Source organism: Haliotis asinina, chromosome 2, assembly GCF_037392515.1.
Source record: "Haliotis asinina isolate JCU_RB_2024 chromosome 2, JCU_Hal_asi_v2, whole genome shotgun sequence".
Classification (NCBI taxonomy): domain Eukaryota; kingdom Metazoa; phylum Mollusca; class Gastropoda; order Lepetellida; family Haliotidae; genus Haliotis; species Haliotis asinina.
This window is the reverse complement of record NC_090281.1, coordinates 3,072,192-3,093,947: the sequence shown is the minus strand read 5'-3', so window position 1 is coordinate 3,093,947 and position 21,756 is coordinate 3,072,192. Positions and strand designations below refer to the sequence as shown.

The 21,756-nt window shown below is 43.4% G+C and overlaps 1 protein-coding gene across 2 annotated transcripts; it reads right to left on the bottom strand.

Annotated features, from left to right (window-relative positions):
• Window positions 1-1,350: 1,350 nt before the first annotated feature.
• Window positions 1,351-21,387, bottom strand: LOC137272189 (sodium/mannose cotransporter SLC5A10-like). 2 transcript variants are annotated; one of them, XM_067804541.1, is made up of 17 exons: window positions 21,293-21,387; window positions 20,157-20,356; window positions 19,648-19,752; window positions 17,338-17,409; window positions 16,940-17,044; window positions 15,197-15,256; window positions 14,833-14,937; window positions 14,487-14,592; window positions 13,897-13,977; window positions 12,024-12,229; window positions 9,046-9,181; window positions 7,979-8,086; window positions 6,207-6,357; window positions 5,552-5,720; window positions 4,831-5,046; window positions 3,592-3,688; window positions 1,351-1,756 (listed from the first exon to the last, which is right to left on the bottom strand). In XM_067804541.1, the coding sequence occupies exons 3-17, from the start codon at window positions 19,729-19,731 to the stop codon at window positions 1,521-1,523; spliced, it is 1,932 nt and encodes a 643-aa protein (XP_067660642.1). In that variant the 5' UTR covers window positions 19,732-19,752; window positions 20,157-20,356; window positions 21,293-21,387; the 3' UTR covers window positions 1,351-1,520. The 2 variants fall into 2 exon arrangements, with proteins under 2 accessions (XP_067660642.1, XP_067660643.1); XM_067804542.1 differs by having other exon boundaries at window positions 21,214-21,320.
• Between the last annotated feature and the right edge of the window lie 369 nt (window positions 21,388-21,756).

The following is a 21,756-nucleotide window of genomic DNA, read 5'->3' as shown; positions in this document are numbered from 1 at the left end:
GTTGTTTAGCAAACGATCATCATGTTGTCGCCCTTTTTTACAATAAGGGGCACTTACTGGTAGAATAGCCAGGTGTTGCACGGATGCCTCAACTTTAATTTGGAAAGATCCTCCGAGTGACAACCATACCACATTCAATGGTGGTTAACTCTGGGAATCACCAGACCAGCGTGAGGTGTTATCACATTCAGTGGTGGTTAACTCTGGGAATCACTAGACCAGCGTTAGGTGTTATCACATTCAGTGGAGGTTGACACTGGGAATCACCAGACCAGCGTGAGGTGTTATCACATTCAGTAGTGGTTAACCCTGGGAATCACCAGACCAGCGTTAGGTGTTATCACATTCAGTGGAGGTTGACACTGGGATTCATCAGGCCAGCGTTAGGTGTTATCACATTCAGTGGAGGTTGACACTGGGAATCACCAGACCAGCGTGAGGTGTTATCCATTGAGCCGGAGGACATGTCAACCTCTACCAATATGACGACTTATTTATCTTACCGAATGTTTCAAGCAATCATCAGCGAAAACATTTTGACAAAAAGGGAATGCTCGACTATCGCTGAATGTATCACGTGACATGTAGTTACTGACGTGGACACACGCTTATTCATAGAGCGGGTTATGAGGCATTGACCGTCCCCCGGATATACAGTGTATCGATTATGTGGACATTGTATATGCAAATTAATATAGGGTCACGTGGACCATTCAGAGAACGAGGTTCTTACACGTTGCAACCATCTATCAAACACGGTTTGAGCAAAGCTGGTATGAATGAATGAAAGAAGTCCGGGTTCATTTCATTTGCCAGCATACTGGAAATATTACACCACACTGATTTATTTATTTTAGTCCTAGCTCTGTAATCTGTTTACTGCGTAATATCTACCGATCGGAAGCCGTGACGCATGCAGGATATTTGGTATCTTTGAACTAATCAACGAAATAATGAACGAGGAGCGAGCTTAGACTGCCCCAGACTTGAGACTACAGCGAGTAATTCCAGTACTTTCTAATCATACATGATAAACACCAGATGTCAGGTTTGGTTGTGTTTGTCAAATTGGTTCGGGTTCAAGTAGCTGCCTAAAATACCATTTTGAATATATTAATTTTCTAACTGACTCTTTGTACACAAGGTGCTAATTCTTTCAGTCATATAAGGCAATATGGTAAACCAGATTTAAACCCTCAACGTCGAACTGACACTAAATTAAAACAGTTCAACATTAAACAACACCCAGCTTCAACAGACGTCTCGACATGGAGTACGAGAGTGTGGTGCAGGGCTCTGATTTCTGAAACCCAGCAACCGTTGCAAAAAATTACAAATGCATAATGAGAATTGTGTTTTCACGTTTTATTCTCTCCACGAAGTAGAACCACTATGGGGTATTAGATTTGGACAATGTATGAAGATTGCAAACATGACAAACATAATAATGAATAGAAAGTGTAGAATAGAACGAATAGCATGACGCAAATAGTTTCTGCTGCGGTAACGTGTATGATGCTTTATTTAAAATAGCCATACATGAATGCCATCACTACCAGCCCAAGCCCAGCATTAAAATTTAAAATCATCCTCCATTTGGAACTGTCTTGCAGAAAGCGACGCTTTCGGTCATCTTCAATGTCTTTTACCTCATCCGCCGTCCCATGATCCTTCGGAATGCCGCAGACATCTGTCCAGTGAATGCACCTGCTCCTTCCAGTTTCATCGTCTGTCTCGGCGGACCCCACTTCAAATGCTGGTAAAATGAAAAACTACTGTTTGAACGTATGTTATATAAGTTCACACAAAGACTAGGGCATAAATGATCGTGTGTGTCTATGGTGTGTGTGTGTGTGTGTGTGTGTGTGTGTGAGTGAGTGCGAGAGAGAAAGAAAGAAAGAAAGAGCATGCGTGTGGTGTGCGTGTGTTGTCTGTCAAATGTTTGGTGTGGGTGCGTGCGTGCGCGCGCGCGCATGTGTGTGTGTATGTTTGTGCTGTTGTCTAATGCGAGTTAGTAGTGGTTGGCCAGTGAGATCCCAGCAGTTATCAAGGCCGTTGCCGCCATAAGTGGTGACATTATACCTCCACGGCAAACAGTTCGTGCTTTATCCGCGAGATACCAAATCCAAGGCCGGATCATACATTACCACTGTTTACGTGTGTTGAAGTAACCAGGAAGAGTATGGAAGAAGGGAGGTTTAACTAGACGAACACTGTGACCCCGTTTCTCTAATACAAAGAATTATACATATTATGCATTTGGGAGAATCCTGACGCGAATGGAATTTGAGATTTGTGATTTTCTACATATTCATGTCATGGTTGATTATAACAGGCAACTCCTGATAGAGCCCTGTACAGTGAAGCGGAATAAATCGTATATTTGAACAGCCAGTTCTAGTTAGTGAGTGAGTGAGTTGGGTTTTACACCGTTTTTAGGTAATAGTCCATCAACATCACGGCGGGGGACATGTGAGGCATCGAACCCGGGTCTTGGCTACTCCACCGTCCCCGCTCAGTTCTAAGCCGTAGGCACCTTGTGGTCAGATCCAGGACGATATTGTGAGGGTAAATTCATTCAGTGTTCATTCAGTAGGCCGGTCAGATAACTCATGTTATAAAAGGCCGACACGGCACATTCCTTAAATCCTAACAATCATGTCATTTTATCACGCCCAGCTCCCGGGTTCGACTCCCCACATGGGTACAACGTCAAGGGTCCATTACTATAGAGTCCACCAACCTTTTCCTCTCATATGATGTATACAATATAGAAGCTGGCGTCCGTAACAGTTTCACTTATACTTGATTACCAACTACATGTCTGTCAAGAACCTCCAGTGATATGGCTTCAAACCTGTCTCTCTTTGGTTCTCACCATGGTGGTTAATGTCAGTACGTGTATGTCAGTATGAGCGTATCACTTTGTGAAAACACGAAATAATTGTCTTAGATCATAAACACAGACAGAGAAACGATGTACAATACTACTTTTAACCTGTAAGGTAGCATGCCAGTGATGAAACGACTGGAAGGGTGGAGATGTCGTTGGCCTTGTGTAACCTTTCTTCCCACTGAAGGCGTTCTATTCATTTATAAATGGCTGTTTTATATCATACTTTCTTATAAACTACTTCTACATAGCCAAGTTTGTTATACACCACTCTGTTGTACACCAGTGATTTATACAATATAATACAATATATGTCGCCCATTTCTTTCAGTTGTTTGACTTTTTTCATTGCTTTATACACAACCTGTGGTATCAATATCTACTTACAAGACTTTGAGCTATTTATACACAGAAGGAACTCCTAATGCCAGTAATTAGCGATTTATACATTTCCACCACGAAATATCAGAGAAACACTTATGAAACAACGACATTTCGTCTGCAGTGGCCCATTTATGTAATGAATTACCACTATATGTCGCCTAATAGTAGACAGTAACTAAAATCTGTTTTGGCACACAATCGAGGTTGATCATTCTCGGGCGTGGGCGTGGTGAATGTACAATATACACATTTTTCAATACAGGAAATGTTCCAAAAGGAGTTTGAACGTCTGCTGAACACGTTACTGCTCCTACTTTGTCTGTCAGAGTTGTCGTTCTTGTCCTCTTCAACCACATCTACGGAAAGTTCCACTTTCTGGTCCACCCTCGTCCACCAAGTGACGCCTCGCAGCTGAACGAACACAGATATATGGTTAATGCGGTTAACTCTGTACACTGTTTAACTAGATTTATAACATTTGGTAAATCTAGCTAGACAGTTCGGTTTGTAACTGTGTGATGCCATGACCCGCCTGCCTGCCATTTGATGTGAAGGTCACATGACATCCCGATATGGAATCCCATAAACACGGGCGTGTTGCTGTCAAACGTGGAATAATAATCAGATGGGATCTGGGATTCGAGCCGTTGACCAAAGTTTCCGTCACAATTCTCTACAAGACTACAGACGGTACGCCAGACAACTTGCCTGCCCCCTTTGATAAATTTAAGTATTGCTGACTGCTAAGATAAAAAACATAAAACACACACACTACATTGATTTGTGTGATTATGAAAGTGGGACGTTTGATGGTTTATTTATTTATTGAATCATATTTATTACATGTTAGACTGGTGGTAGGTTTTAATATTTTCCAATATAATATTTGAAAATAATAGCCTAGGTATTTTCAGTACTAACTGTGAGAGGACTGTCTGAATGCACAAGGTCATCAAAAAACTGTCTGACTGCACAATGTCATCTGTACAATGTCTGACTGCACAAGGTCATCCGTACACTGTCTGTATAGCATCTCTGAGGTCTGTTATGTGTATAACGTAACTTGTGTACTGCGTCAGAATTAAGCGGATGAGTGGAGCTACATGCATGTTGTCGTGTATCCCTTGACTGTAAACAAGAGATCCCATGAAGATACCACACACACACACACTCACACTCACACTCTCACAGACACACAGACACGCTCACACACTCACACTCACACACACTCATACACACACAGACACACTCTCACACACACACACATACTCATGCACAAAGACACACTCACACACACACACACTCACACACTCTCTCTCTCTATCACGCACACACACACACACACTCTCTCTCTCTCTCTCTCTCTCTCTCTCTCGCTCTCATCTACTGCTGACAATTTTTGGAGACCAGGGCCTACCGTTATTAAAAAGCCTGGGATTACATACAATTTATAAAGTGGCTTTAGGCCTCTTCAGATCGTGAAGGGAAACAACAAAAACACGCTCCTACTAATCATTCACACACACGCGCGGAGATGTCCAAAAGGATCGTACCTGCTCCTCTGTCGGAGCTGTGTCGGTGTAGCTGAAGACAACGATGCAGACGCCGGTAAAGACGAAGATGAAGATGCTGAAGTAGGTGTAGTGTACGGAGGACACAATCAGGGGTCGTGTATCCGGTTGACCACATGGAGGCATCGGGTACACGAAGTCCAGCACCATGCGTACCACTCCGCAGAACTGACTTATCAGCAAACCCCAAAACGCCCCCTGGTGGAACACAATCATAGAAGTTTAGCAAACCCGATCTTTTCTGCTTCTCAACATGAATGCCCAGGTACACGTGAAGGATCAGTCGTATAATACTGTAAGCGGGTGTAACCAGAAATAATGAATCGAACCTTTGTCTTCAGCGTAAAGAGTGGACGCTTCAACCACAAGAAAACTATAAAGCCAAAGGAGCAGACAAGTACTTTATGTTTACACAACATCCCATGTTTTCAAAACATCCTGCGAACAAACCTGTGAATCGTTTTGTTTGTGTATTTTACTGGAATAAATATATACTTTCTAAACAATGCCGGGGTCCAGAATCTTTCTCTCCTTCCTCGACAACAGATGTCACAGGCACCGTCCGTCTTTAACTCACCCAGTGGCAGTTTGTACAGAACAAGCCCTACAAGGTGATGTTCCGGGAAACCTACCTTTTAGCCTATCCCATTCACCAACCAAACATAAAGTGACCTCCTCATTAATAACGCTGTTAAGCCCTTACTGCTTCATTCATCCGTTTCCAGAGAACCGCCATGATGAAAAGAGGCCCAATTGGGGTTCCAAGGTATCCCTGAACAGCCTGGATGTAGTTGAAGAGTTGACCCCCTTGGGAGGAGCGAATCATGGGAATCCACAAAATGCTGACTCCACACAAAATTACTATAGCTACTCTGAAACAACAGGAAGGATTGTGTTCTAGGAGGCGTCGCGTTCTTATTTTGCAATCCGATCTTAAACCGTGGTTCGAGAAGTGATTGTGATTCACCTAATCGTACGTCGACGGAGAGAATCCTGGGATGAAATATCAGTCACTTGATTGTCTTTTTCAGGTTGATGTATTTACAGAAATATTACGGAATATTGCTGGATGCGACGATAAATAACAAAGCATTTATCACCCAGGAACTGTTCTTACATTTCAGGATACCAAGTTGAATTATTGCTGCATGTGATACTACCGCTAGATACTACCGTGATTTATTCTGCTAGTGTATCACGTGAAAACACGGGGACAGGTTGTTGATGTGACAGTTGTCTGATTTTGTTCAGCCTGTAATGGAAACTACTTATTCTTGAATGGAAATATACACACGAGGAATAACATACAGATATATTGTATGAGTGAAGAGCTAATCACAATGAAACATAAGGATAACCTTCCAACAATGAGCAGCTCCCTCTGTCGGGCTCTCGGGCGCATGCGCCGCCACAGGTCCATGGTGAAGAGAGTGCTGGCGCTGTTGAAGATGGAGGTGAGTGAACTCATGATGGCCGATAGCATCACGGCCATCATTAGACCCCGAAGACCTACATGGACAAGAGGGAAGTCATCATTGGACCCGCGACACCTACACGGACAAGAGGGGAGACATCATTAGACCCCGGAGACCTACACGGACAAGAGGGGAGACATCACTACACCCCGGAGACCTACACGGACAAGAGGGAAGTCATCATTAAACCCCGGAGACCAACACGGACAAAAGGGGAGACATCACTACACCCCGAAGACCTACACGGACAAGAGGAAAGACATCATTAGACCCCGGAGACCAACACGGACAAAGGGGGAGACATCACTACACCCCAGAGACCTACACGGACAAGAGGGAAGTCATCATTAAACCCCGGAGACCTACATGGACAAGAACAAAATTATCATTAGACCCCGGAGACCTACATGGATACGAGCCACCATTAGAGCTCGGAGATCTACACAGACAATGTGGAAGCCATCATTAGACCCCGGAGACCAACACGGACAAGAGGGGAGACATCACTACACCCCGGAGACCTACACGGACAAGAGGGAAGACATCATTAGACCCCGGAGACCAACACGGACAAAAGGGGAGACATCACTACACCCCGGAGACCTACACGGACAAGAGGGAAGTCATCATTAAACCCCGGAGACCTACATGGACAAGAACAAAATTATCATTAGACCCCGGAGACCTACATGGATACGAGCCACCATTAGACCTAGGAGATCTACACAGACAATGTGGAAGCCATCATTAGACCCCGGAGACCTACACGGACAAGAGGGGAGACATCACTACACCCCGGAGACCTACACGGACAAAAGGGGAGACACCATTAGACCTCGGAGACCAACACGGACAAAAGGGGAGACATCACTACACCCCGGAGACCTACACGGACAAGAGGGAAGACATCATTAGACCCCGGAGACCTACACGGACAAAAGGGGAGACATCACTACACCCCGGAGACCTACACGGACAAGAGGGAAGACACCATTAGACCCCGGAGACCTACACGGACAAGAGGGGAGACATCACTACACCCCGGAGACCTACACGGACAAGAGGGAAGACATCATTAGACCCCGGAGACCAACACGGACAAAAGGGGAGACATCACTACACCCCGGAGACCTACACGGACAAGAGGGAAGTCATCATTGAACCCCGGAGACCTACATGGACAAGAACAAAATTATCATTAGACCCCGGACACCTACATGGATACGAGCCACTATTAGAGCTCGGAGATCTACACAGACAATGTGGAAGCCATCATTAGACACCAGAGAACCACATGGGACAAGAGGGAAGTTTGTGTCTGTCCTGATAAGTCCAACGAAAACTGCGAAAGACGCTGAACTAACCGATGAAGCTTTTTCATATTTTTCATGACATTTGATTGTGTCGTTGGGCATTCGTGGGTACACTTTTTGAGTTATAGGACCTATTTAGTGGGCTCGCATATTTGACCGATTGCATTACGGATCTTGCTTGGATACCTAATCTGTATGTATCAAAATTCTTGTTTGATTATTCATTGTTCTTGTGTGGGTGTGTACTGAACTGACTTCTGGGTTAACGTAATCGTTTCAATTTGTGAGTCACATCGTAACGGTGAGACTGGATGGGGTGATATCGAATTTTGGTGTTCTCACCTATTGGGAGGAGTTCAAGCACCAGCTTTGGATATGCAATGCTGGAGCACCCAGCCGGGTTCTCACACTGCTTCTCGCATTCAGCAGCATCAGCGCACGCTATCACATCTGTGGGGAGGGATAAATCACGTAAAATGCAACTATTCTACTTTTGTCTGTATTTACAGTTAAGCCTAACTTTGTACAGCAATGTTATTGCATATGTGATAAACATATATCACATGGAACCAACTAGGAGGGAAACAAACATGTACCTACCTGGTAACATTCTAGTTGAGTAATAAACCTATACCTACCTAGGAACAACCTAGGTGGGTAATAAACATGTGTCTACCTGGGAACAACCTAGGTGGGTAATAAACATGTGTCTACCTGGGAACAACCTAGGTGGGTAATAAACATGTGTCTACCTGGGAACAACCTAGGTGGGTAATAAACATGTATCTACCTGGGAACAACCTAGGTGGGTAATAAACATGTGTCTACCTGGGAACAACCTAGGTGGGTAATAAACATGTGTCTACCTGGGAACAACCTAGGTAGGTAATAAACATGTGTCTACCTGGGAACAACCAAGGTGGGTAGTCATTGAAACATGTGTCTACCTGGGAACAACCAAGGTGGGTAATAAACATGTATCTACCTGGGAACAACCTAGGTGGGTAATAAACATGTGTCTACCTGGGAACAACCTAGGTGGGTAATAAACATGTGTCTACCTGGGAACAACCAAGGTGGGTAGTCATTGAAACATGTATCTACCTGGGAACAACCTAGGTGGGTAATAAACATGTATCTACCTGGGAACAACCTAGGTGGGTAATAAACATGTGTCTACCTGGGAACAACCAAGGTGGGTAGTCATTGAAACATGTGTCTACCTGGGAACAACCTAGGTGGGTAATAAACGTGTCTTCCTGGGAACAACCTAGGTGGGTAATAAACATGTATCTACCTGGGAACAACCTAGGTGGGTAATAAACGTGTCTACCTGGGAACAACCTAGGTGGGTAATAAACATGTATCTACCTGGGAACAACCAATGTGGCTAGTAAACATGTATCTACCTGGGAACAGCGCCCTGCTGATCATCCCTGGGAAGATCATAATGAACAGCGGCAGAAACTTCAAGTAGCCAGCAAAGAGAACTCCTGCCTTGGCGTGACTTAGACTCTTCGCTGCCAGGGTGCGCTGTACAATGACCTTGAAAACAATTCAATGTTTAGACAAGCTTTTTTCTAAATGTATAATGGGGCATCAGTGTTGGAAAAAAATGTTACAGTATCTTGATTGTCAAAAGAAATCAATGGATGTACACCGTCCACTGAGCTCGGGCAGTTTGGGGTTGGTTACCGATATTCGAAATCCAATACGGCGGTCACATTGCCCTTCGAATGGGCAAAAAAGGATAATACATTCATTTTTAACATTTTTGTAATTTCAGACGTCAACAGTTGCTGAAATATATGTGGTTTAATCACAATTGCTCTATTAGGTCAGATTCCCAAAGTCATCAAATCACGCCTCAATTGTAACGAATTTCATAAAGAAAAATAGGAATATCGTTATTAGGAATGTGCATTATAGCTTGAGAAATATTCTTTGATATCTTACCAATCAGTGTGTTATATTTCCAGAATTACCAGATTTGCTCTCAATTGTTGAAAGTATTCGTCCTGTGCAGCGTTCGTCATAATAGCCGGCCTGGATGCCAAGCGAGGGTTGTTATTGTATCGGGCGTGCAGTTTCAAACATTTGCATGCCATTGTTGCCTTCAGTACATTTTCTGTAGTTTTTCAACAGGAATCTTTACCTGGCTTTCTTTATTAACGTTCGGGAATCATCGTGATAGATAGCTTACTGTTTCACTTCCGGGTATATTAGAGCTTTGCGCATAGGAATGTCAACACCAGTCGTTAACAAAAAGTCTCTCTGAGCCACAGGCTCGCTAATTGATTTTGTAGAAACAGAGTGAAACTGAACAGTGTAGTCTATTTTGTTGTTATTGGTTTGCCTTTAACCAAATGGGCCTGCAGATTTCATTCAGGGCCTGTAGATTTTAAGGCCTGCAGGCGGCAGCAGGCCCTGATGTCCACCTGAAAATTAAAGTATTGATCTCCTGACGTAGCCTTCGCCTTTGAGTGTCCGGATCGGTCACGTCTCATGTTTTAGTAGTGGGAGGGTTGGTCATTTAACGGTGCACAGTTTGGTCATAGCATTTGAATCTGTTGTCATTCATTAAAAGTAGATTTATTTTTCCTAAATCCCGTCTTGTCACATGTAAAGTATCCTGGGAAAGTATGAAAGATCGATCATTGGAAATTGTTCTTTCAGTGGTGAGTTTGTCTGTTGCAGCAGTACAACGGCTCTGGAGGCCTTGGATGAATCCCCGTGAGCTTAGGAAGCAAAATATGTCGAAGCATTGTTGTACATGCGATCGATGATAAACTTGCTCGAAATGATCAGGCACTCACTCGGCGTCGCGCATGTCCCGATGAAAATAATGGACAAGTATCTGGCAATTCCAGACAGTAAAATTTGAATCGAGAGACTTCTGCCAATGACGCTAAATGAATGTAGATATGTTTCTCTAGATGTCATGAAGGAGTTGCTTTACAATTAGTTTCCATGAGATTGTCAAGATGTTATGCCTATAAAATATTTTAGTGTCAGCATTTCACACTTTCTGTGCCTGTGAGCGTGTGAACGACCCTTGAAGATCCGCGGTAGAACATGTCTTTGGGAAGCCATGCTTGCCACAAAAGACGACTATGCTAGTAGTAAGAGTCGACTAATGCGATGGGGTGGTCACACTCGCTAACGTGGTTGACACATATCATCGGTTCCTAGTTGCACAGATCGATGCTCATGCTGTCGGCCATTGGATTGTCTGGTCCAGACTCGAATATTTACAGACCACATAACTGGAATATTGCGGATTGCAACGTATACCTACACTCACTCACTCAGACAACACACGCACACCACACGCATACTCTTTCTTTCTTTCTTTCTCTCACTCACTCACTCACTCACTCACTGGGAGTGCGAAAAGGCGTGGAAAGTATCCTAACGTAACTGAGACAACGTTTGAGTTATGTGTCTTTGAAACCACATTTCACAGTAAAATAGGACAAGCATCTTCAAAAAATATTATGACGAGCCCGTATACCAACTGTTTAGACAAAGTTAGCAACCCTGCAGTGTAATCCAACTCAACCCGTAGACTAATAGCAATTACCGGCGTTGGAAAACGCATTTCTACGGCCAAATGAAGTAATTTTGTAAAACTGTGTGTCAACGATGTAGCAGAGGGTTTCCCCTATATTAATGCGGGGTACCAGTTTCCAACTGCCGCTCCTTATGACGAAACAAGCAATAATACCCCGGTTTTTGCTGAAATCTGAGATTCAACATGAAAAATCTGACAATCTATTGAGTTCATAGAATTGTGTCATAGAAATGAATCCCCGTGAATGCTGTAACACCTTACTACACTCCCTGGGAAGAAAAACGGATGGTAGTCACCGAGTGGCCGCCATGTTAGATTTTGACAAATCTGGAATATCAGCGACGAACCCAAAATTGCCGGAGCTCAGTGGACGGTGTCTGATGTTGTTGGAAACCTGGTCCTGTTACGCATATTGCTATTGAAACACACAATAACGTTACATTCATTACCTGACTAACCATCTGTCTCAACATGGCCCGTAGGCCTACATACTTCACGAATAAACATATGTATCCTAATTCGGAAATTTTAAACGAGGGCAATGTTTCGTTGTCAAATGACCTATATATAGCATCGAAACTTCCGGTTTACCGAGCACCGTTGAAACATTCTGGTAACGAGAGTGGTTTTCCGTTATAGCAATTAAAATGTTATTTGTTGGATGTTTCATTATACCTCTACTGTGGCTGTATACTATCAGTAGTGTCTTAATAACATTTTTCAATCCACGTTTCAAAACAGTTTGATGGAGAAACCTGTACAAGTGACCTACCAATGCCCGCAGAACTTTTAGTAAAGGGAGATAAATCTAACCTGATCACAACACCAGTACCACATGACCCCAAGAGATGAATGAACCAGTAGACCTGGCCATGGCTGGTCCGAGGTGACGGGGTCCCGGAAGATATGGAAGGCGTCTTCCCTGGGTAGACCGCAAGTGGTATTGTTGGCACGGACGCTGGGTATGGCGTTCATGTAGAGGTCTTCAAGTTTGTCGTAACCGCCAATCTTCTGGAAGCCTGAGAATGAAGCGTGGTCGTCAGTTCCTGGAAGAAACTACTATGCACTCTTTCAGTCTTACGTAATGTATTCTAAAGGCGACCTGTAGTCACGGATCTATAGGTTTGGTGAGCTGATTTTAATTCCAGGACGGAATACGTTGTGTTTTAGCCATATGGAGGAATGAGACACAAACAGATCTGATTAACTCAAAACAAATCACATACGCTGAACAAAAACATTTTGTTCCCAACATACCAATGCAGAAAAAAGTGTGCCATTAATAGTGGATATATCTGGTTTATGGACGTAATGAGCATCCACGAACACAGGAACACAGGATTAGGCATTAAGGTGCCCATGGATCACCCTTCAAAGTCAAGAGTAGCACGGTGAGATCATGTTTTGAATTCATATTTACAACAGCATGGCAACGTTGTCTCAGTGTCTGCTTCATACCCGTGGACACAGCATTGGACAACCTGTTATAAATACACTCATGCAAATAAGGGAACACATGAAATTACATCTGTTCGATTCCTTTCTTAATTTTCAGAATTTCACCCACAGTGCAATACATACCTTGTGAAGAAACATGTGTTGCGAGAGTGTATTTTCTGTATATTGTGTTATTAATTACGTAATAATTATTATTGGGTCACAACGTTTAGTGTTTTGAATATTAATTATGATGGGTCACATTTCGTATAATAGATGGTCAGCATTTTTATGACTTTGGTAGCAGGCTGTCCGGAAATTATCTGCCCTTGGTTTTCTATTTGTTTCTTCCGGGAGATTTCTACGGTGATGGCGATGGTCGTATGTGCCCGAACTTTTGGGAAATGACTGTGTATATATAAAAAGGCTGGTCGCCGTGTTGAGACACGGAGATTCACTAGAGTTTACATCACCAACAAATCCGTCAACGCTTGAATCAACATCAACACCGCTCGCTGTGTTACATTCTGCATAACTGTTTCTCTCTCGCACCAAGACTTTGGTGAGTTTGCTATATTATATTTTTTTACCCATTGCCTTAGATTTTGTCTCACTTGTATTGTATTCGAAATCAGTATTGTTTAAATTGACTTGTGACTTCGTGTAACTTGTTCTCTTGCTTCATGCAATATATGAATGTTTTAGACTTGTCTTTGTTCTGTTTTGCTGGTTCGCAGGGGGTTTCTCACATCGTTTGTCACGGCAAATTCTTAACCGTAACACATGGAAAAGAATAAAGGAACACTTGTACTTTCACGTGTTCCCTTATTTGTTTCCATGAGTATATCATTCTGTGATGAACAGGACAAGAAAACCGACAAATGAGGAAAATAGTTTTAACCAAAGGGACCGGAACTCACCCGTTGTACCCTAAGTATGTCAGGACAAAATCAGTGATCAGTTATTGCAATATGACGCTTTGCCTCTGTGAAGTTACGAACAACAAGCATGTGATACGGGAGGGATGTCCGGGTATGTCCGGGGATGTCCGGGATAAACTGACAGGGTTTCACTGAACAATGCCTTGAAGTGGCATTTAGAGGGAGTTATGATGAAGAGGATCACTTTTAGACAACACAGGCAACTTTAAAGTAAACCATTCGGTGTATCTATTGTAATAAAGAAGTATGTCCATAAAAGAGTGTTCCTTTCCCAACTAAACGAGTTTGACTCCAGGAGGCTGACCTACCCAGTACTGTGAGGGAGATGGCTCCCGCTGTCATGACGACAGTCTGGAAGGTGTCTGTGTAGATCACCGCCGTCAGTCCACCTGTACAGGACAGCAGTGTTAATACATACGGAAATAACGAAGTCATACGAGAAATGACGGGAATCTAACTCTCTCCCCGTGAAACCCTGCATCTGGTGCAGTGAGGACTGCGTGAGTGTTGTTTTAAGGACATTAACTAAAATGTTACAACTGTCTCAGCCTGTAAATACTACACTAGTCCCGATAAACAAGGGGTAGGTGGTGTATGCAACTTGCCGTCAAACTACAGTTATTCCGTTCATTTGTCCGTTAGACAAGCAGGCTTCCCCCAGAACTACATTATTCTGGACACCTAACGGAGAACGTAGAACGTATTAGGGTAGTGTACCAACAACGGGACTTTCTTTGGCATTGAGCATTATCGATTATACAAAACCAGTGACACACTGCTGGTACCCAGTGTAGTCTTATGCGCCGTGATGTTCACCACAATTAGAGATGTACATGTCATATTCAGATCCAGCTAGTCGAGGGAGCCTGCTGTACAATGCCGAACAGAACTAACTCACCTAGTATGGTGTATACGCCCGTGACAACAAGCAGCCCTGTTATCGAGATGTACATGTTCCATCCTAGAGCCAGTTTGATGAATAGACCTCCAGCGTAGATGCTGACCTACAGTACAGGTCAAATCCAAGTAGCATTTCAGGAATGTCGTGGAGGCAGGAGGGCTGGCTTACTGGTTATGCGTGAGTGGTCAGATTTGTTCTTTACACGTTTTCAATACCTACGGTTGTTTGCTAGAAATATTTTCTTGTTCATGGCATCATGTTTCGCAAGAGACATATCAATTTGTTTGAGTCGTGACTCGAAAATCTTACTGAAACACTAGAATGGAAACAAAGAGATACTGACAGCGAGTTTTGTGACGACGTAGAGCACAAGAGACAGGACACTGAGATAGGTCCTCATTCTCCGACCACCAAACCGCCGTCCAATGTACTCAGGAAGAGTGTACACCTGCAAGGTCAAGGTCAGAACAAACAGGTAAAGGGGCTGCGAGTAACTTCAGTGTAATGGATAAGGCATTTACGCAAAGTATGAGCCTCATTATACACGCTTAGCCGTATTTTTACCACATACCAAAACGTTTGTTAACTTGAAGAAACCAGCTACACGCCAGACTTGACGCAAATGAATGCAAGAATATCAAGCGATGGAGGCAGTAACCTATATTTGAGAGTTAGTTGTGTTCGGTACCGTTGTGGTGCCCACTCACCCCTGCCGAGACATACACGGGGAGGAACAGCCAGCTGAGCCCGATCAAGTCCGCAATTCCCTGTAGGCACGTCAGAAGCACTAACTATTTCAGATGATACATTTTCATGTGGTGAGATTTCGTCAAAGTGACTTTACAATTAACTCAGTTCCAACATTCCAGGTCATTGCATAGTGGATAAGAAAGTTTGTCTGTGATGGCTGGAGAGACGGGGTTTGGTTATGATAGTGGTTCACAAACGTCTGAGATCAATGGTCATCAAATCGCGACCACTACCCATAACATTGAATCACCATTATAGTTTCTCCGATAAAAGCCGAATATAAACGGAAAGTGGCGATCGTGACGAATAAATCTATATTCTATAACAATTACAATTGTTAAACGTGAGTAATGGCAACGTCACTGAATAAGTAGAATGTTCTATTCGCAGAAAAGGTTTCCGTATATGACTTCACACATTTTCACCATACACCTACTCTGTCATACAGACCCTGAAATAAAATACACTACTCAAAAACAAAGAAACGCATAGGTAGTATTTTTCCATGTAACTTTTCGAATTTGAATCATTGGTGTATGTGTAATCATTATATCCATGGTGAACGCTGTCTGCAAACATTTCCGAGTTTGAATGCATTGTCATTGAGGACAACTCGCACCAAAATCTGTTTTCCTCAATAAATGCAATAAATCGTGAAAGGGAAGAAATTCATGCGTTTCCTTTTCCACGCACATTCCATGCATCATTTCCAATAAAAGTTTCAATGCTCTTGCGACAGATGACAACCTTAAACTTGGTGTTCCAGAGGACCTTTGCGAGGATCTGTCCTGCGTGTCAACATCGACAACAACGCAGACAGTGGTGTAGCCAACATCTCCCATGGCCATTGCAAAGGTGGAGAGCTGTTATCTTCAGCGATGAGTCACGTTACATGCTGCCAAGTCCCGATTGTATATCGACGTCGTAACGGACGCTACGCTGCAAATTGTGTACAGGAAGTGGACAGGTGTAGTGGTGGAAGTGTCAGGGTTTGGGCTTGCCTCATACAGTGGCAGGACAGATCTCATTCAGGACCAGGACAATTTGACAGCTCGACGTTACCGTGATGAAATCATCAGGCCCCATGTCCTTTTCATGAACCGCCAGAACGTCATTTTTGAGCATGATAACGCTCGGACGCATACAGTAAGAATAACTAGGCATTTCCTTGCCCAGAACAACCTTCAGGTTCTATTATCTTTACCCTATTGAACATATGAGAGACGAATTGGATCATCGTGTGCGACAGCGTGACCCTCATCCACAGACGTTACCTGCTCTGTTGTGGCCTTGAGGGAAGAGTACCAACTCATTCCCAGGCACTTCATCCGGTATCTGGTCCAGTCTATGGGACGCCGATGCCAAGCAAAGATTGATGCTAATGGTGGCCACACACGATACTGACTACTCTGCGACCTTGACCTTGCTATTTGTGACAGTTTCTTGTAGCATTGGACCGTTAATGTTCATTCCGGTTTTCTTCATGACTGCCCTGTACTACTGAACCTTAAGTGTATAAATTGATAACAGTTTGAGCTATGCGTTTCTGAAGAAGTTTCTGGGTTCCTTTTTATTAGATTTTATGATCATCGACAACAGATAAAGTCCGTAAGTATAACCTGTCAACATTTTGTTATATAAATTTTGTAGCAAAGTTTTATCAAACTTTTCAGAAGTTACCTGACATCCCTGGAACTTACACTGAATTCATACGTAACCATGGCAATCCCCGCCGCTGCCCCCTGTCCAGCCAGGCCAAGAAAGTGTTCGCTGCCGATGTTGCTGGAGAAGACTGACGCCCCAACCTGCACGTGCATGAACAAAGCAAACAGAAGGAGGGGGTGGTACTGCTGTCAAATGACAGGCTCACGAGATTATATCTATCACTGGGCATGGTGTTTCCAGTTTGTAATACCAGTAATAATCTGTTATCTTGGAGTGTATACAATATAGGTCACCGACTCCAAAGACCGACGCAAATAGGGATCGAACTCGGATCCCCGATGCTGCGATCAAATGCTTTAATGTAGAGCTAAATAATACAACATTGCGCCATATGATTATGGCATTAGCCGGAGGCCAGACGGAGACAACTTACCGGAAACCAGGTGATGTTCCTCCCGGCGAGGTAATAATTCTGTACTGTGCCTCGGTTCGGTCGACATATTGTCTGAAACAAGTGGTGGGATTCAAAACGTACTTTCTACTGAAGCGGGGATCCGGAGCATAACAAGTACGACTGACACCAGTACTTACTATAGCGCGCCATAGTACCACATTATGAATAATAATAGCTGTCAACTTCCTAAACGCATTTATGCGTATATTCTCACATTTTCATCAAATTTTGTAAGCTGTTTTCTTTTGGTAAGCTCTGAAAGGAAAGCGCTGTCATTTTTCCCGCACAATACATTTTCCATACTTTTTGAAACTGCAAAAGTGCGTCCCCAAAACGGGACAATATACCGGTGACTGAACTTAAATCAAGTAACATATTAGGCTTAGATGGATTGAGATCAACCTCTTAAATCTTAAAATTGATTCTTTTATTTTGAAAGCTTTCATGGAATAGAAATAAACTGGTTTTTATATTAATCGAGGTGTATTAAAAATTCAGACCTGGAATGTTTTCTGATGAACTAAACATCCTAGTTGATGAATATATCCTTAAGGCTTCTGTCGCTCCTCACATATGTAAAACCATGAGTCCAGGGTCATTTAACAATGTGGGATACGTGCACTCATACATACACCAGGAGGAAGTGAAGGGCCCTCGGTAAGTATTTCTTAGTATGTCATACTAATCATGCAAATCTTTACTTTTGTTTCTTTGATAAACCAAACTGTATGCCACTAAGTAGATTATTGGTTTCTGAGTGCCAAACTAATACATTACTGATCATGCGTCCTATGGTTTTGCAAACGCAGCTTGCTAGTGATATGGTTACGTCCAGGTTCAGGAATTGGAACAAACGGCGTTTGGGGTAGATTATTACTGCTTCAACAGATGAGAGCAACATTACAAGACGTCATTACATCCGGGACCTTCACGACAACCTCTAACCGACCCGGCATTCAATGTTTGAGTTGTATATATCAGTCCAGATCCATGGCAACCGACTGTCACCTGTGGTAACCCATGTCACGTTCCCTCTTCTACCCTCCTTCCGTACCACGGCGTCTGCCCGCTTTGGAGCAACACCGGCTACTCCTTAGTGGGGAGTGAGTGAGTATGGTTTTACGAATCCTTCAGCAATATTCCTACAATATTACGTGGGGGACACCTGAAATGGGCTTCACTCACTGCACCCATGAAGGGAATCGAACCCGGGTCTTTAGTGTGACGAGCGAACGCTTTAACTGCAAGGCTACCCCAGCGCCTCCTTCGTATAGACCTTGTACAGGGGCCTCAACAAGACAACGTAGGACAAGCACCTACTAGGCGACCCTCACCGACCATGTGAATCTGAGCCTGGACTCTCCATGTTGACAGGACCCAACTACGTATGCAGACACGCAGCTGTTGCCCGTTAGCATACCTTAGGCTATTGTTATTTACTGTGGACGACATCACATTGCATGTGCCTTCAGACTGTGTCGATGAATAGCACTGGCGTGTCAACGGGCTGTGTTGATCCATTCTATGTGTCAAAGTTTGAAAGTTTTGTGAACGGTGGAGACCTGTATTGGTTCGTCGCCACTTTGTTTGTTTGATTGTTTGTTTGTTTAACGCCGCATTCAACATATTCCTGCTATATGACAGCTGTTTGTAAATAATCAAGTCTGGACCAGACAACCCTGTGATCATCAGCATGAGCATCGATTGTCGTAATTGGGATACGATGACATGTGTGAACCAAGTCTGCAGCCTTGACCACTCAGTCCCGCTAATCACCTCCTACGGCATAGGTTACTGAAGACCCGTTATAACCCAGATCTTTGAAGACCCGTTATAACCCAGATCTTTGAAGACTCGTTATAACCCAGATCTTTGGAGACCGATTATAACCCAGATCTTTGAAGACCCGTTATAACCCAGATCTTTGAAGACCCGTTATAACCCAGATCTTTGAATGTGATAGGAATGCAGGAAATGATACCATATGTTGTCAGTGACGTTGGTATAATCGGATAGGTTCCTGACAAATATCAGGACATATATATAAATCAGGGAGGGATTCGAACCCATGGCCAAGTGACGTAACTCTGCACAACGAATGGTACCTTTGATGACTAGAACACTTTGTCTAAATAACTCACAGAAAAAAACTGGAAGAACATCTGAAGGACATCAATGTATCTAATATTGCCGTAACGGATATCTGAAACAGTAACTCGTAAAAAAAAAAACATTAGTCAATTGTGAGGTCACCTGCCACCAGTGCTATCAAGATGTAAACAGACTTACCCAGAGACCCAGAGCGAGGACTAGGACGAAGTACACCACTACAATGGTAATGTCTCCCCAGTGTTGCAGGCCTGGCGTCGACATCTTCTTCACATGACACTAGCCCTGGAAATCGTAACAAGATACCGGGTTCAAGATCCGAGGTCACCTCAAAACAATGGGATCTGGTTTGCCTTGTCACACACCAGATGATAGAGTACCCCTGGAGGCTGCGGTCAGGGCTTGAGTTGCCGGCCAATGAGTGATCTCCGATTGAAGGGTAACGTAATGTACCAGGCTTGCAATCAGTTCTTTAAAGATGGCTTGGTTAAAAAGTCAAACTATTTTAACACTGCGATTTGTGAATGTGTGAATAAAAGTGACTATGGAGACTTTGGCTACTTTCCGTGTTACACTGGCAACAGCCAATATCGAACTGGTGAAATATAGTGCGCATCATGGGAGATCCGACGGAGTTGGTTCTCCTTCATCCTTCAGAATTGTAATGATAAAACATGATCATGGATCACCTGGCTCCTGGCTCCTGGCTCCTTGGTCCTGGTCCCTTACTGGCTCCCTTCTCTAAAGCCCTCTAACTAGGTCCTACTGGTCAAGTTTGGGCGACTCCTGTAGCGTAACGCTGTCTAACGTAGAGAGAGAAACGGCAATAAGTCACCAGTCCTACTCGACCTGATTCGTCATGGTGTCAGCAGATGGACGTCCTGGTAATCTGAAATGTATCAAGACGACGACGGCATCTAAGTGCATGTGCCGATGAATAGCATTAACGCGCCAACGGAGCCTCAGCCATTGGGAGAGTAGAGATTGGGCACAAGTCAGTTCTATTTACTGTCGACGGGGAGAACGAACGGCAAGTGTTCTCTTATTGTTGTTGTTGTTGTTGTTGTTGTTGTTGTTGTTGTTGTTGTTGTTGTTGTTGTTTTGGTTTTGGTTTTTTTCATTCAGGAGCTGGCAGAGTCAGTGGTTTGGGTGATAGCTGCTGAACACCTGACAGATATCGTGGTTTTCAGGTCAAGTCGAAGAGGTCTTATTCAACACGAATTATAACTATATAATACCATGTATCATGTGCCATGTATGCATATTGTGTTGACGACTGGTTTCCTTGTATGTGTTTTGGAGAGTGGGACACACAATTGCTCATATGCACATGTATGTGTTTTGGAGAGTGGGACACACAATTGCTCATATGCACATGTATGTGTTTTGGAGAGTGGGACACACAATTGCTCATATGCACATGTATGTGTTTTGGAGAGTGGGACACACAATTGCTCATATGCACATGTATGTGTTTTGGAGAGTGGGACACACAATTGCTCATATGCACATGTATGTGTTTTGGAGAGTGGGACACACAATTGCTCATATGCACATGTATGTGTTTTGGAGAGTGGGACACACAATTGCTCATATATACATGTACATCTATCATTTCATTATGCCGGTTTAGTAATGTATATATTTAGGATCAGATTGCCTAGTTTTGTTTTAGTAGAGTAGTAGTCTAAATTCGAACAAATACTTACAAAGTGAGGCACGTAATCGCAACCACAGAACACTAACCTAGCAGAATAACCAGGACTCCCCAAAATCACTCTTTTTCGAAGCTTTCAATGTTCGACTGTTCAAAGGAAACACCTACCTTGGTAAACAAATAGCTAAATATACTTAATACTGCTCTTCTGTAGAGACTCGGAGGCCTAATTTTGTAATCAGTTGTTATAACTCTTATCATCTGAAACTGGCATGTGTTCATGTACGTACTATACTGGAGCTGCACCTGTTTCACCCGCTGACTGTAATACCAAAATAAAGGATTCATTGCGGCATGTTGTCACAAACGAAATATTAATTTAATTTAAATTCCAGATCTGTTCAGCAAGGATGTACGTAGCCCCCAAGTGTCTTGCTGTGGACAGAATATGTAATGGCGCATACATGTGAAATAAGCTTGACTTGCTCGTCAAGGTAACCTAGATTTTACTGCCACGTGTGCACTCTAAATGCCTAATTGCGTTTACATCATTCTCCTGTTTACAGGAAACGTCAGTTGTCTGATGACGCCACCATACGTCACTATTACGTCGCTATGCTTCTCGGGATCTG